Genomic DNA, 16951 nt, shown 5'->3' on the forward strand with positions numbered 1-16951 from the left:
CGAAGGGTGGGAGCAGAGAAACACCATTCTATCTCGCCGCCATCTTGGCCACGCCCCCGCCAACTTTAACTTTATGCAATTTTATACATAACATTTAGCAGTGTGTGCATTACAGTACTTTTTAGATAAAGCCTGGCAGCTTTAGTTGCATACCAGGCTCTTGTACTTAAAAAAAGAAATACAAATAAAAAAAGCATAAAAAGACAAGGACACATATATACATACAAAGTTTTTTATCTCTGGCCTTGTTGCGTGACGTTTCCCCTTCTGTGTCTGCTTACTAGAACATATAGCAATGGGCCAGTCCACTTCAGTCACTGGCTCTATTGTCTTCTGGGTGATAGCATTTTGCCTGACCACATGTCCACATCCACTCGAAACAGATTGTGCTTCAGTGCCGGGACGTCATTCACTATTTTTGTGCTTTTTCTCTTTTTATAAGTCACACTGTTTTTCTTGCCCACTCTTTTTTTAAATGCATGTATTTATAAGCAGTCATCAGCTCCGTAGATATTGCTATGGGGTGACTCATTGATTGCTAATTTCTGCAGTGCACCGCATTCCACCTGGCTACTGCTTCCAAACTCAGCACCCATCCTGAAGGCCATTGTCCATAGTGTATCATTGTTTTACCATTCAAATATGACAGCCACATTTAAAACATGGCAGTCTTCTTGGATAGGTTCAGCAATTAGTCAAATTAGTCACTGTGCACAATATGGCTCCAAGATAGCCACTCACTGCTATGTTTAAGTTTTGACTTATCCTTCACTGCAAGCACATTCGCAGTGTGTATATTCTGTAGCATTTTTCTATTTGCTACTGTTATTCTTTTAATTTATCTGGCATACGCTTGTTGAGTTTGAGGGTGTGTTTTATCATGGAGGAGTGGATAAGTGTATGAATGATCAGTGGGTGGATGAACGGATGCTTGAATGCACAAATGTGTGACAGTGTATGCACGATAAGGTAATAAGTTTCTGAACTTACCAGTAATTGAAAAAAAGCACCTTTAGGTATATACAAGACCTAGTAGCATTGCCAATCCTTGTTCTATTGTGGGTCACTGAAAGCCATCAGATTCCAGACGTAAACTGATGCTACAATCTAAGCATAAGGGTAAAACCCAGCAAACTACGTGAAGAAGTAAAGCATTAACCAAGACACTATGAAATACATCAATTCAGATACAGCATATGCACCAACAGTTACAGATCAAAAATACTAGACCACACCTACTGATTTCATGCTACAGGACATTCACTGCTTACGAAATTAAGTAATGGAATCACTAAAGTGAAAACTAGCTCTTTGTTACTCTTTTGTATCGCTAATGAGACAGCGCATTTCAAGAGTGCAGATCAAAGATCTAAAAATGCACAGTTCAACGGCATCTAAGCAACCTATGAACCCTAATATGAAATGAATCTTACAATACACACATTAATATGCACAATTTAGTTTGACCTACAATTCAGTATCCAAGACCTGTAATCTCAGTTACCTTAATCGTATGACTTTTAGGTGGTTTCTTTTATAAGACAATTTGCACACTAAATACATTTCTGGTCATCTGATATTGTACACTCCTGTTATATTTGTATAGGTTTATGTTTTTTTTTTAAATTACGCAATCTCTTGACCACTAATCTCACTGCGCGTCAGAAACAAATGTCATGTACCTTGCCCATTGTTACAGCGGTTTGCACCCTAGCAGCAACAGCATCCACTCGAGCACTCATGCGCAAGAAGTTGATGGCTTGATTCTTTTGTCTGATGGCATTTTCAGCGTGTATTCTTGCCACTTCTGTATTGCCCTTCTGAATTGCCTGAAATACGTTAAAGATACATATAAGACAAACAGTTTATACCATGTGCTGTGCAGCAAGTTGGTGCTAAACATAAATGCTTGGAATTAACATGAATAGCAAAAAACACTTAACTCACTGGAACATTTTAAAGAAGATATTGTTATGACAAGAAAAGACAGTAGAAGAGCAGGCCATTAGAGCAGGACAGAGCAGGGATTTAAAGTCAGGTAAGGCAATATATTTCCAAATGCACAAAGGAATATAAATTCATATATTTCTCTACACTACACTTGCATTGTCTCTAATCTTACAAAAACTAATCATAAGCCAATGTACTTTCGCCTGCATCAGTCGAGCAATGTTAACGAGCTAAAGACAACATTAAAACACATACCACAGCGTAATGGAGAGATGAAATGTTTTAACTTTACACATTCCATTCAAAGCAAGCAAACACTTTCTCTCTTCAAACACTTTCCCCCATTCTTTTTTGACATAAATGTTTTGAGGAGCAAAATAAAACAATTATATTTTCAGAAAATATGTTAAGTTTCAGCAATTGACGTTATGTTCACAATCATTTTCCAATATTACAAATGGCATAACATATAAATGTACATAAACAAATGGCTGTCACTCTTTCAAAGCAATTGTAACAGCTTTCACACACCTACCAGGGGAGTATTGATACATTGCATCGCCTACCTCTGAACGTGTGCAGCGATGTAAACTGAAAACCTTCTTCAACAATAGACGGGAATACCTTCATCGGCTCGAACCTTAAAATGATTAGAACATTGGAATTTGGAGCACTCCATTGCAGGCAGTGGAGTGCTGCATGCGTCTACGTCATATTGTAGCATGCATAAATGCTTCAAATTCAAAACTGCTCCACTACAAGAACAGCAAATGAGCTCTATCAACTACAGGATTATATTGGTCTAACTCACAACAAATATGAGAAGTAAGGATATATTATATTGAAGGTGAGATTTTAATATGAGACTAAAATTTTTTAAACTAAGTGATAAAGAAAGGTGTATGTAATTTCACATTAGGTTATAATAACTTAATTTGAAGTGGGCTCCACTAATGCTGTATTGTGTACTCCAAAACTAGTCCGTTTACTAGCTTAGAGAGTTTGAGCATTAGCACAAAGCCGGAATACCGGCAAATAGGTGGCAATGCCGGTCTGATGTACAAAGGTCCAAAGTTTTTTATTTGTGGAAGAAATACTAAATAGAGGTCTAGCTAGGGTTATGCAAAATGAAAAAGATTTTTATGAACTACCACAGTGGTGAGGCTAATCCTGTTCTGCAGGTTATATCACTCAAAGAGTAATAAATGGTTGGTGATTGCCCAGACTTCCTTTAATTAAAATAATTGGAGAGTCTGTAAAGGGCAAACAGTGGTCTGGACGTATGTGCTCTATAGCCTGTGAAGCAAGGGCTCTTGGCAACCAGCCAGATTTGACAAGTCATCTGGGTATACAGTAGAGCTAACAGCTAGATTTGACAAGCCAGCTGGACTTAAAGAGTACTCTGGGAGAACCTAAACATTTTAAAAGGCGCAAAAATGCAAGTGCAACACTTTCACTGAAATGGTGACAGGGCTGTGTTTCTTCTCGAACAGAGACAATCTCCTTGCCCTTCTTGTCCCAAACCAGGTGTTAGGGCTACAAAATATACCCATGTATAATTTTGTCCTGTTTTCACTTTCATGAAAAGCTATGCAAATTTCAATTTGTATCTTCTCTAATGCTACACAAGACTAGGATTTTCTTTTTTAATGGACCCTTTCTAGGGATACTTGAGTGATTTATTCATTAACAAAAGATCGTTTGGTGTTCCACTGCTGTCCTTGAACTTATCTTATATGACAGATCATAAGCAGGAAACATTTCCTACACAAGATTCCAGAGTATGTTGTGTCTGCCTCACAATCCAAATGGCTTACTTCCTCATGTTGAGGCATTGAAATAAGATACTGAACCAGGAAGTTAGAAACCTCCCCAACCCGCCGCCCATCTACACCCCCCAGAATTTGTGGCAATACAGTGCTGTCAACTGGAGACACTAGAAGTGGAACTCTGGGGCTCAATGTAAAAAACATATTATTTGCACTTAATGTAACTTGAATTTTGGAGTTTACTTAAGTCTTTCTAAGATGTTATCTGTTGGACTTTACCTTTTATATGGATTCTTGTCCCACCTAGTTGCACTGAGATTTTTCCTTTTAATGGCCATTATGAGAAAGCCACTTTCTAGGTGCCATTTTGGGTTGGTTGGCAGTCTAGAGGTTTCAAGGGAGGCAGGATTGGAGAAGAAGACTGGACATCCAAAGAGACTCATGACAAAAGTGCATCAAAAGCAAGCTGGTCTGCACTCGTCAGTGTCTGTTCCGCATCCAGCTCCAGCCAGGGATCAAGTTTATTGAATGATTTGGCTCTCATTGAGGGCCACATAAAATAACATACATATAGACATCACAGAATAGAAAATAATTACTTATAACTACAAGAAAAGAAAAACTATGAGGATAAACCGAATAATACACACATCAGGATCTCGCACTCGCATTAATATATATCCATAAATTCTTTAAAATAATTAAAAAGTCTGAAACAAAACATTTCATTAGGGGGGGAATACAGAGCATTACGGAACATTGTTATATTCAGAATTCCCAACTCAAGACAAATCGGTTTTATCCATTTTTTGCGCAATGGACTTAGTGTCGGGCAAACAAACAATACATGGTTGAGGTCTTGAGCAGCATAATTACATAGCGTACATGAAGGAGACGTATCATACCATTTAGCAAGCAATGTGTTAAGTGGAAGCAAATTGTGCCGTAAGAGGAGCCATACCCTCCGAACACCATGTGGGATGTTCCACCTTGTATATTGCTGAGCTTGTTTGGGTATATAAGTTAGGACCAGGTCTTCCCTTTCTTTATGCTTCTGTTGATCCCTTATATCCATCCTATAGCACACTTCCCAAGTCCTACTTTTTAGTTTTAACTTTAGTTCATATGGAGAAAGAGAAAATAGCGTACTTTCATCGAGTTCTAATAGGAAAACAGCTTTTCTGAAGTTTTTTACAAGCTGCGAGAACTCATTGAAATTACCTAAAAGCTCCATTTTTACTAATTCGCGTAGGGTTCCTGGTTTAGCTCTCGCCAGGGATGCTACCCACCTTACCAAAGCTGCTAAACCTTGTGTCCAACAGCTCCGCAGGCCAAATTCCAGTCTGCAAAGCGATGTAGAACACGCTGAATTAAGGGAGGAGATTTTCCTCAATATCTTTCCCTCCGTTTTTTGCATGAAATCCCATTGTTTTAAGTCCACCAATTCCATTCCATAGAGGAGGGTGGAAGGGATCTTTGCACGAAATACCTCTAAGCAGGACGAGAAATGCCTCTTCCCTGTTGCATTATAAAAGGATCGTAGACCCATTCCATGAGCCATAGCTTTTCTCGTAATATTGTCAGTGTGAGGCTTTTCACTAAGATTGGAAGATATTATTTTACCCAAAAACGGATAAGAGTTGACTACCTCGAGTTTTTCTCCGCTTAATGACCAATTAAAGCTCCTAGATCTGCATTTCTTCTTACCGAAGATGCACATGATCTTGCTTTTAGAGCTATTAATTTTCATGTAGTGTTTATCCGCGAAGGTGTTCAATGTATGAAGACGATTAGCAAGACCTTTAGGGGTCAGATCCAGAACTAATATGTCATCTGCATACATTAAAATTGATATGGCAGTCCCTCCTATAATTGGGGGGAGACCTTCACATTTAGCAACTATAGTAGGTAAATCGGCCATATACAGGGAAAACAGAGTGGGAGCCAATATACATCCCTGTTTTAAACCATTTCGGGAGGGAATTGCTTGAGTAAGTCCCCTTTCTCCGCCCTGTAACACTCTACACCAGGTATTACAATGTAAGGATTTAACTAAGTCTAATAAATCTCTCGGCATGCCCAACAGCATCAGTTTTCTCCACAGCGTCGGCCGATCAACTCTATCAAATGCTGCGGAAAAATCTATAAATGCTGCGTATATGCCCCCTCCACGTACCCGCACATATTTATCTGTGATTACATGTAACATAGTTAGGTTATCTAAAGTTCCGTGGTCTTTTCGAAACCCTGTCTGCTCCCTAGGAATGATATTATTTGAGAATGCCCAGTCTGTTATTAATATTAGTAAGAGTTTGGCAAAAATTTTTCCTATCGCATCTAATAACGCAATTAGGCGATAATTAGAGGGATTTTCGCGATCACCTTTTTTAAAGATTGGAATCAAGATGCTTCCCCTCCAGGACTCGGGTACTGATCGATTTTTAAAGCATGCCTCGAACACTGGAAGAAGGATCCTGCTCCAAGTAGTTATATCTTGCTTAATTATAGACATGGGAACTTCGTCCGGACCCATGGCCCCAGACGAGCGCATGCTTTTAATTGCGGAAGCTATGGTATCCTCAGTGAGTAATTCCATTGAATTAACAATATTACTGTCCGGTACCACAGCCTCATCTTCTGTCTCATTGGCAGCATATAGCGTGAGCACGAATTGAGTCCAAACTTCTTCAGAGATGGCAATCGGCGTAGATGTTTTTACAACACCACATCCTTGCCTAATAATGGACCAGAAAGCTCTCGAGTTTTTACTCCTTGAAGCTTCTCTAAGATTGATCCAAATCATATCCTCTTTGTCTCTTTTGATCTTGGCTCTCAATCTCACCCTCCTTCTCTTTACCAAAGCTAACTGTCTCCGAATCTCTCCTGATCTATTAAGGTACTGCAACCTAACCAATTTATTAATCTCTTTATTTATCTTTAAGAGATTACTAGGAAAGAAAGATTTCTTTCTAAACCTTCCTCGGTTCCTGGCCATTTCAGTAATTTTATTAATAAGCGTTTCAAGGGACCTAAATTCCCTACCTTGCCAAGAGTCGAGTTCAGATAGAGATTGAATAAGAATGTTTTGCACATCTTTATAATAACTGGTACCCCAATAGCATCTCCCAGATTGGCAATTTATAGAGAAGCCTTTATTCTTTAAGGACCAGCGGTCAGATTCAGGAGGAATTAGTGAAATAGATAATTTTATAATTTTATGGTCACTCAGCGGAGTGTGAGAGATTACCAGGTCTTTAAAAGAAGAGAACGTAGCAAAATCAGTTATAGCATAGTCTAAAATAGATTCACCACTAATAGAGGCATGTGTATAGTTTGCGGGGGAATCGGAAGGCATTCTGCCATTTATGATAATTCCATCCACAGCACTGAGCTCCCCAAGAAGAGTCTTACCCCTTTTATTCGTTTTTATTTTATTAGGGAAGAGAGCTTGGGGAATATTAAATACTTCTTCTTTGACCTTGTTCCTAAATATGTCAAGGGAAGTATTGGAGACTTTACAGTTTAGATCCCCCACCAATAGTAGATATGGCGGATCATCCCCCTCTAATAACTGTTTTATGTAAGTGAACATGCGCTTTAAAACTGGGGTAAAAATGTCTTCGGGGGGAATGTAGGCATTTAAAATTATAAGCGAAGATCGTTGTACATTACTATCCAGGTTAGAAATAGTTATGGATTGGAATAAATTACTCTCATCTTTGTAATGGGAAAATTGCCATTGAAGTGTATTGGATAGCAAACAGGCGATTCCGCCTTTAGCGTGGCCCCTTCTAGAAGGAGTTGCGGCGACTTCAAAGATGAAGTAATCATTCCCTCCATAGGGAAGTGTATCACACCAAGTTTCTTGAATACAATACACATCTGCATTCAACGAAATAAGATAATCAAGTTTCTCCGGACAGTTAGACAGACCAGCAGCGTTCCAAGAAATTATTTTTAAACTCTGGTTAAAGATATGCAGAAGGTCGGGGGTTTCTCGAGGCGGTATTTGAGAGAACTCCCGGTAACCAATTCCACATCGAGACATCATCAGCTAGAGGCTTATCAGTACACCCAACCAGGGGAAAGACCTGCGAAACCATTCGTTTGCCTCTGGAGAGCCAGATCTTCAGGTCATTATTGCCGACAGGAAAATCTCCCTGTCCAGAGGCCCATTTTATATTTCTTTCAGAGAAAGAAAGAGATGAATTTTTATTAAGAAAAGGTACCACGTCTATTCCTCTACGTTGGAAAGCTTCTGCATGTTGCAGCACCAGGTTAGTAATTATTTTAGAGTAGAACTTTACCCTTATACGTTGGCCATTTATAGATCTTGTAGGTAAAACTAGATCAATATCATTCGTTAAGACCAATTTTAGACTTTCTATTTCTTTGAAACAGCTAAGTAGCCAAGATCTGTTCATTCTTAAATCCGAGTCAAGTAAAGGGAGAAAATCCAAAGTCAACGTATCCACATAAGATTTGTTTTCTTTTGGCGACAGTTGTATTACATTCCTTGCTACATCCGTCTGAGGCAAAAAAATAGGAGCTAATGGATTGAATACTCTTGTTATAATTGGAGAGTGCTGGCCGGCCCCATTTGTAGGAAGGGGAACAGGGATTTCACTTGTGATGCCCGCTACCACCCCATTCGAGGTTACCTCAACCGCAGCCTCCATCACAGGTTCTGAATCCCCCCTATTCGTAGAAAAAGTAAGTGGGGTAACATTAGTAACGTTCAAGATCTCATCCACATCTCTATTATCGGATGTATCAGGAGATGGGCTATACCCTTTTCCTATAGTGGCTGGCTTTTCAGTTATTACATGTTTAGGAAAGATAATTTGTCTAGGTCTTTTCTTTTTGTAACGGCGTATAGGCTTCCCCTTTTTTCCCCTAGCTGTCTTTTTGATAACGTGAGGAGATCCTAGGAGAGTTTCTGAGTCCTTCTTTTCATGCACAAAAATGGGAAAGAGATCTTGACCCCCCTTTTGAACTACTTCATCGACTTCCTCTTCCTGCTCTACTAGAGATGATTCCATACTCAACGGGAGAGCATTTGAGGCGCCTCTATTAGGGGATTTATGAATCACCACTTCTATAGGCAGTCCCAAATGAGCAATTCCACTCCCTTCAGAAGGATGAACCACCTCTTTAAGTACAACAGGCGGGAGATTAGGTGGGGAGTCAGGGTTCTTAGGTACATTTTCAACCTTTTTTACATTTTGTGCTAATAGTGCCTGTAAAATTTCCGTAACAGAAGATAAAATACAGTCAGAATTTACAGCAAATTTTCCCATTAACAATAATATCGAAGAAAGAATATGCTCAAGGGCTATAAGTGAATCAGAAATCGGTTTGTCATTTTTCGGGTAACTTGTAGAAGAAAGAGGACAAACTCCTGATAAATTGAAATGAGGCGAATATTCTTTACTTAACGGTGACAAATTGTCTGTAGATTTAATGGATGGGGTACTGCTATATAATAGCAGACCAGAAGGAGTTTCTCCACAAGGTGTTTTGTTAACTACTGTAGCAGGAAGACAGTTCTTATCCACATATCTTCCGCACAGTTCAAAATCAATACTAGTAGCTATGGAGACATCACCCTTAGCTTCTTCCAATATATCCTTCCCCGTGTGATCATCCTGTAGCAAATTTTGTATTATTGGCAGAGCGTCACCAGGGATCGGGAGTTCAGAATCAATTGGAGAAACTGCCCCACTAGTCTGACTTAATGACCTTTTCAATTCCTCTTTAGACTCCACCTCACTATTTTCCACCTTGTTGGAACAGGGATTTAATGGCTGTAATGGAGCTTTATCAGCTTTTCTGGAGGCTTCAAGCGATCCATTCAAGCTTTTCTCCCAGATTTGTGTCAATTGCGTCTGACCTTTCAAGCTAACATTAACATTTTGTTTTTTCCTCGAGAGGCTTGACCCATGAACCATACCATGGGACTCCATAACAATCTTCCCGGATCGTAATGTCTTAGATTCCATAGTACTTTCAAATAAAAAAGGGCCTACACAGAAATCCCCGGACTCAAATAATCAGAAAAATGAAAAAGAAGAATATAAACACCACAAAAATATAAAGTGTGAATGGGAGAAAGACTAACCATACACCTCATTCAAACCTATATTTCTATTAAAAATTATGTACTAATATGTCTTCATATGATGCAGTCTAATGACGTTGATAAACGTTTGCAAAAGTCAAAATACCATAGCCCAGCCCGGCCTACCTCGGCCACAGAGGGCCCGCCCTTTGCCCGGGCTTCGCTCCGGGCGCGTCCCGCTGGCGCGTCTATCAGTGCCTTATTATACTACACGTAGGCGGGAAGAGGGCCAGCTGAGGCGAATTGATTTCCGCAGCGCCCGCTGGTCCTCGCAGTCCCTAGCACTCTGTAGCTTCCCTCGTCGATTACCTTGCAGGCTGTCAGAGTCCGCTGATCTCAAGCACTCGAACGGCGCCCGCGGAGCGGGGGCCGTGAGTCGTGGGTTCCGTTTGCAGCAAGAGAAGCACCCTGTGGCAAAAAGAGCAGAGTCTCAGTTTGGCAGGTACAGGCTGATTACGATGCACCTCCGCTTTTAAATCCGGCGGGAGAAGGAGGGAAGAGGGCCAGCTGAGGCGAATTGATTTCCGCAGCGCCCGCTGGACCTCGCAGTCCCTAGCACTCTGTAGCTTCCCTCGTCGATTACCTTGCAGGCTGTCAGAGTCCGCTGATCTCAAGCACTCGAACGGCGCCCGCGGAGCGGGGGCCGTGAGTCGTGGGTTCCGTTTGCAGCAAGAGAAGCACCCTGTGGCAAAAAGAGCAGAGTCTCAGTTTGGCAGGTACAGGCTGATTACGATGCACCTCCGCTTTTAAATCCGGCGGGAGAAGGAGGGAAGAGGGCCAGCTGAGGCGAATTGATTTCCGCAGCGCCCGCTGGTCCTCGCAGTCCCTAGCACTCTGTAGCTTCCCTCGTCGATTACCTTGCAGGCTGTCAGAGTCCGCTGATCTCAAGCACTCGAACGGCGCCCGCGGAGCGGGGGCCGTGAGTCGTGGGTTCCGTTTGCAGCAAGAGAAGCACCCTGTGGCAAAAAGAGCAGAGTCTCAGTTTGGCAGGTACAGGCTGATTACGATGCACCTCCGCTTTTAAATCCGGCGGGAGAAGGAGGGAAGAGGGCCAGCTGAGGCGAATTGATTTCCGCAGCGCCCGCTGGACCTCGCAGTCCCTAGCACTCTGTAGCTTCCCTCGTCGATTACCTTGCAGGCTGTCAGAGTCCGCTGATCTCAAGCACTCGAACGGCGCCCGCGGAGCGGGGGCCGTGAGTCGTGGGTTCCGTTTGCAGCAAGAGAAGCACCCTGTGGCAAAAAGAGCAGAGTCTCAGTTTGGCAGGTACCAGAAATCAGAAATTCCGAGGCGATTCGTGGGCGTTCCGGCGATCTTTTTCTCATCCTGCCCCTTTTCGCACGTCATGCGGCTGTGGGCGTGTGTTTATTTTTTTTTAAAATGTTTGTGCTGGCCATTTTTAACGTGTCATTTGCAGGGGTGGGTTGCGCGATGTCCCGCTCTCCGTTACCGCCCCCCTCTCGCTGTCCGTGTGCCCGATACTGCCCCCCCCCCTCCCGCTGTTCGTGTCCCCGGTCCCGCCCCCCCTCCCGCTGTCCGTTCCCGCCCCCCTCCCGAAGTCCGTGTGCCCGTAGGTGCTTGGTTGAACAAGAAGTCTTGCCCATGTATTTTTCTCTTTGAGTAAAGCCATGGGGTCTTCTCATGTGGGTAACTCATTCTGCTTTACACAACTGGCCCATATGTAATCTCTGTCACGTGAGACTCCCGTTTTAGGGGGCTAGACTTCAATATTTTGCCTTCAAATTACGTTATTTTTTCTTTCTCCCACTTAAAACGTCTTTAGCTCTAATGGAAAAAAAAATGTGTGAATTAATTTCTCAAAGTTTTCCCTAAATCTCGTTTTTAGGTGTTTACCAAATTCCGCAGAAAACCCTTTCCCAGTCTAGGGTGGGTCTGTGCCGTTTTCCGGGTCCTGTGGGGTCTATTCGCCTAAGTCGTTTAATATGACCACCTCGATCCCTCCGGCTTCTGCCAGGCCTTTGTCCTCCCCTTCATGATGTTGTTCGCCGACCTCTCGGTGCTCGCACCCCTCCACTGCTTGCTGAGGTCTCGTGCCCCACCTCTCTCCAGCCCACAGGGTCGTGGCGACCCCTGCTGGGGGGGGCTGGGATTTACTCTTAGGACACAGTGCTGCCACGGGCCTCTATTCTATTCAGAGCAGCGGGAGTGCGTATTTCAACAAGCCCTTACTCTTACGTAGCGCCTTAACCTCATAGATGCTATTAAACATTCCTCCCCAGTGCTGCGCTGTCCATTAGAACTAGTGCTGAATGGACGTCCAATGGTCGTGCGCAGCACTGGGGAGGTAGTGCTGCCGTCGGCCAATGCACCGAGGCAGCACTTAAGGGGTTAATAAACCTCACTAAAGCCACGGCTGTTATCGACGTGGCCTAGTGCTTTATTCAGATACAGCAGGTTACAGGCAACATGTTCTCACAACAAATAGCACGTTCCAGATGTCAATTAAAATACCAGAAACGTGACGGGAAACGATATTGGAAACTGTGTAGGTGGGTATTTTCAACCTCTTTGGGCTGTATGGACGGTGCTATGGTACCCCAGCTGGCGTTACAGAGAAATCTGAAGATTAGGGTGGTGGGAGGGGGCACTTAGACCACAGAGTCAATAGCAGTGCCAAGCAACATTTTCACTGGTTCTCTTGTGTTTTTGTGCCTATTTAACATTTTACCACCACAATATTAGAAATTACGAGTAGGGACATGGGTATTAAGTGTATGTACTATGTTCTCTGTGCTTGCATGCGATTCTTGGTAACTGCCAGAAAATAATGAGGTATTTCATGCTTCGTGAAGGCCATGTGGACTTTTTGTGGTCCAGTAAAGTGGGCGATCACTCACAATAATCATACCAGTGTGCAGATGCAAGGACATTAAAAAACGTTTGCTGTTTGAATAGAAGTTCCTTTCAAAGCTTGGAAAATCAGTCCTGTCCTAAGTGACTTTTTTCTCTGATCTGCTTTGTTTTTGCTTTCATCCGCTTAACAGTACTCAAGTTCGTTTAAGGTGTGACTCCTGTCTTAGATCTAAATCAGAGTGTGTGATGAGCTCCTCCTTTTCACTGCTGTAAAAGTTTACTGGAGACTGTGGTAAAATCACTTCATTTTCTTATACTACTGGCTGTTGCCTGGCGATGAGGGTCTGTGTCTCAGAATTGGTAGTTGATTTTTTAACTTTTGCACACCCAAAGTAGGATAGTTATCAGTGTCTTTGCACCAGTAACTGGTGCTTCACCTGGACTTTGAGAAGTCCTCGCTTCTCAACTGGAAGAGATTATTGTCAGCGTCTGGTCCTTCTTTGCCAGTAGCTTTCCACGTTTGGCACTGGAGAATATGTGCTGCTGTGACCAACCAGGAGAAGGTCAGTGGGGAGGAAAGACCAGCAGGGAAAGGAGGTGATAGCCAGGAAGAGCTGCACCGGGCCCTGCTGACTGCCTCTGGGTGTGTGTGTGTGTGTGGCTGGCTCTGGGGGTGTGTGTGTGGTAGTAATTGCTGTCTGCTGAGCTCGTCCGTAGGGTACAATAGGTCTCACATTTGCGAGAGAATTTGCTAATGGCAATGTAAATGACAATGCCATTTATTTATCTGTTTTCAAAACCAACACAAATACAAATTTTGTCATTTACAATGCCAATAGCTCAAACTATTCCAAAGGCGAAACCATTGCATTGTAAATGCTTGTTTACTTTACAAACTGAATCAGTAAATAAACGAGGAACTTTCAGATCATTAAGGCTTTTCTTCAACCCAACCCTATATTACAGATGTTTTACCATCTTAAAATGTTATGTGTTAATCTTTCCAACTTTTTTTGAGGAGAAATTTAATATCATTCAGATAGGCTTTGTTAACAACACTGCCAGGCTAAATGGTTCTCTAAGCCCATCACATGGTATTTCTTCCCTGAAGTCTACTATGGCAGATGCTCAGCGAGTTTCCTTTCAAAAATCAGAACATACTATTTTACTATGGAAATCTGGGTCACCTATGGTTCTATGCCCTCTGGCTAGTCTAAAAAAAAAAAGCCATTGAGACCATTAATCCTGAGATTAATCATATTTTAAACACTTCTCTTTCTTTGCGTGAGGTGCCAGAGGTTTGTAAATTGGTTGTTAAACCTCTATTGAAAAAACAAACATCCGACCCATGCAACTGTCCAATTTTAGGCTTTCTCTGTGCTCTTGCTAAAATGTTAGAAAAAATAGTTAACAATCAATTAATGGATTTTCTTGAATATTAAAATATTCTTCATCCCTCACAATCTGGGTTTAGGCCCAGGCATCCCAGTATATCCGCTCTTGTGGAAGTGTTGGAAACAATGAAAGTCACTCTGGATAAGGGTCAGAATGTTGTGCTAATCCTTTTTGGATTGTCAACAGCAGTCGACACTGTCGCACACAGTACTCCTTCAGCATCTCAGGGAAATTGGCATCTGTGGCCAAGTCTGATCCGGGTTCCAGTATTTTCTCGCAAATAGAAGGCAGATGGTGTTCATTGGTTAGTACCTTGGAAGAGAAATCCATAAGGCAAGGTGTTCTGAAGGGCTGGCCTTTTAGGCCGTGTGAGATCTGAGGAGTTTGGTCCCTTGGTCTTCAACACCTCTGAGAGGGATCAGATGGCTACAGTATCGTTCCCTCAGTTGGGACCAGCTGAGTGCATGAAACTGGTAGCATATTTGGGTAGTGGTCAGATGGTTGCCTTCCTCATGCTGGCTACATCTATTGTGTCCTGAGCATAGGGATGATTCAGGCACAAAAACTTGCAATCCCTCTGTGAGGTAAAGCTTAGAGGTTATGCTCCAGTGGCAGTTGATAACCATTACAATTTTCAAGACATTAGGGTGAATGTACAAGAGAGGGGTGCTTTAGTTTTGAAACTCCTTGATCGAAATGAACCAACCTGGGATCCACTGGGTTCCTAGAGCTATATCCCCAGAAGAGGTTCAATAGCCTTCGTAGCACTTTTCCTTTCACAGGTTTCAGTCTACCTCCTGGGTCCCTGTACCAGCTCCCTGATGTGTTTGTGAACCAGGGTAGGATGCACAACATGTGCCAAAAAAAGTCTCAGAGTAAAGCAAAGCTTCTCAAACAAATTAACAAACATATGAAGTTTGAGATGCCAAGGCACAAATCTGCACTGATTTTGGTACAAGCAATTTCAAACTTTGGCATCAATGCTATATTTACTATTGCATCTATGCCTTCACTGGGTCTCCGAGATTCTTTCTTACAGTTCGCCTCCTCCATCATGGCCTAAAAATATTTTGATTCAAAGAGGATTACAGTGCATCATACTTTTTCTACATAGATTCTTAAGAACTATCTGCCTTTTGATCAATGTGAAAAAGATTTCCGCAAAAAATAAATCAACTATACCATTAAATGAAGAATCTAGCAATAATAATTTCTTTTCTTTCTTCAATGCAATTTTACTTTTAATAAAGCTGCCACTGTTTTCTGCTTCTGATATTACAAAGTTATTGAACTCACAAGTTTCTTCATTATAGGAAGAAAGAAAGCTTAATCACTTATGGCCAAAACTACAAATGATTCGTTCAGGATTCCATTTGGATAGTTTTTTTAAGGCACTGGCAAAGCATGAATAATAGAATACCTTTCCCTTGGTCACAAAACAGGATACTTTACGGAGCCTGATCTTCAATCCAATTTTGAAGAGCCAAAGAAAATACAAAGTGGCCAATGATACAGTTTCCTTTTTTGACCTCAGAAGTATAAACAATTCTTTACACTTAATAACCTGTTCCATAAGTCTCTTCAAGGCTGAGTTCATCCGCACTGACAAAGCCCTTGGTCAACATTGAGTCATCCTTAATAGAGCAATCCATGATTACTTCAGCAGACTCAGTATAAATTCTTAGCCACCAAAGGCACACAAAAAAAACCTGTCCTATGTCTAGAAATCGTATTGGCTTGGTCAGTCATTGCTACCGTAGTCCTTTGAAAGTCTAGGTCAAGCCATGCAAAGGCCAGGATAAAATCCACTTTAAAAATGTAGTTGAAAAAAAAAGAAAAAAAAAAATATATATATATATATATATATATATATATATATATATATATATATATATATATATATATATATATATATATATATATATATATATATATATATATATATATAAGAAAACGAATGTATAAGCATTGTTTTATACTCTCTGGCTGAGTTTGTGGATCCTCAGGCACAAGGGCTACTGATGGAGATGTATGAAACTGCTGTCATGAAGAAAAGCTGCTTGCATTCTGTCCATTTGCCTTGTACCGGTGCTCCGGCAATAAGTTGTTTGTCAAATCTTTATGTATTTTTGGGGACAACCCCAAGCTTCATAAACCAGTTGCTCTCTACTCATGCACCAATCCAGACCATTTTTCAATTTATCAATCGATGCTGGAGTGTCTGCTTTCCATTGAAAAGCAATATCCCTTTTAGCTGCTATCAGACCAAGCCGTAGCAATTGTTTTAGAACGGTCCTCTTCAACATAAATGACAAAATGCAAAAGTCAGTTTGGGGTCCTGCGGTATGGGCAGCTCTAGCAGGCAGCCCAAACAGGAGAGTATTCCACCCTAGTAAGCATGTTTTTTAATGCAACCCCATATATTATGCACGAAGGACAAGTTATTCACCTTCCGTATTGCCTTTTACGGTGGAGATATGATCTATCCGCAGATTCCTTACATTTGGAATTCTAGGCATCAGGCTGGATCCGGAAGATTTTTCTTAGCAGTACCCCTGCGTGCTGGTAGGTGGGGTCGGTCGACTCCGGGTGACGTCGTTGTCGTGTTCGTTGTGACATCCACGTTGGCAGCCCGCTGGACTGTCGGTTATATTGACTTCAGTACTTTTCACGACTTTTCACACCAGAAGCGCGAAGCCATGAAGTGACTGACCATGGAGTGTTAAAAAATTAACAGCTAGGGTCCAGAAAGGGAACATACCTGACACTAAAACCAATTCCGCAGTGCAGGGTGGATGAGTGTGTTGGTAATGAATCTGCGACTAGATCATGTCTCTACCAGATAAGGCGTCACCGAAGGTAAGGAACTTGTCCATCTGATAGAGACAATTAGTCGCAGATTCC

The 16951-nt window shown here is 41.9% G+C and overlaps 1 protein-coding gene across 1 annotated transcript in view; it reads right to left on the reverse strand.

Moving 5' to 3' along the window:
* CHMP1B (charged multivesicular body protein 1B) overlaps nt 1-16951 on the reverse strand; it is a 165297-nt gene that overhangs the window by 94920 nt on the left and 53426 nt on the right. The window contains exon 3 of the mRNA XM_086918753.1: nt 1683-1829. Coding sequence (XP_086774879.1) covers nt 1683-1829 — 147 coding nt within the window. The remainder of the gene's footprint in view (nt 1-1682; nt 1830-16951) is intronic.

The sequence above is a fragment of the Lissotriton vulgaris genome, chromosome 4_1 (genome assembly GCF_964263255.1).
Source record: "Lissotriton vulgaris chromosome 4_1, aLisVul1.2, whole genome shotgun sequence".
In the NCBI taxonomy this organism is placed as follows: domain Eukaryota; kingdom Metazoa; phylum Chordata; class Amphibia; order Caudata; family Salamandridae; genus Lissotriton; species Lissotriton vulgaris.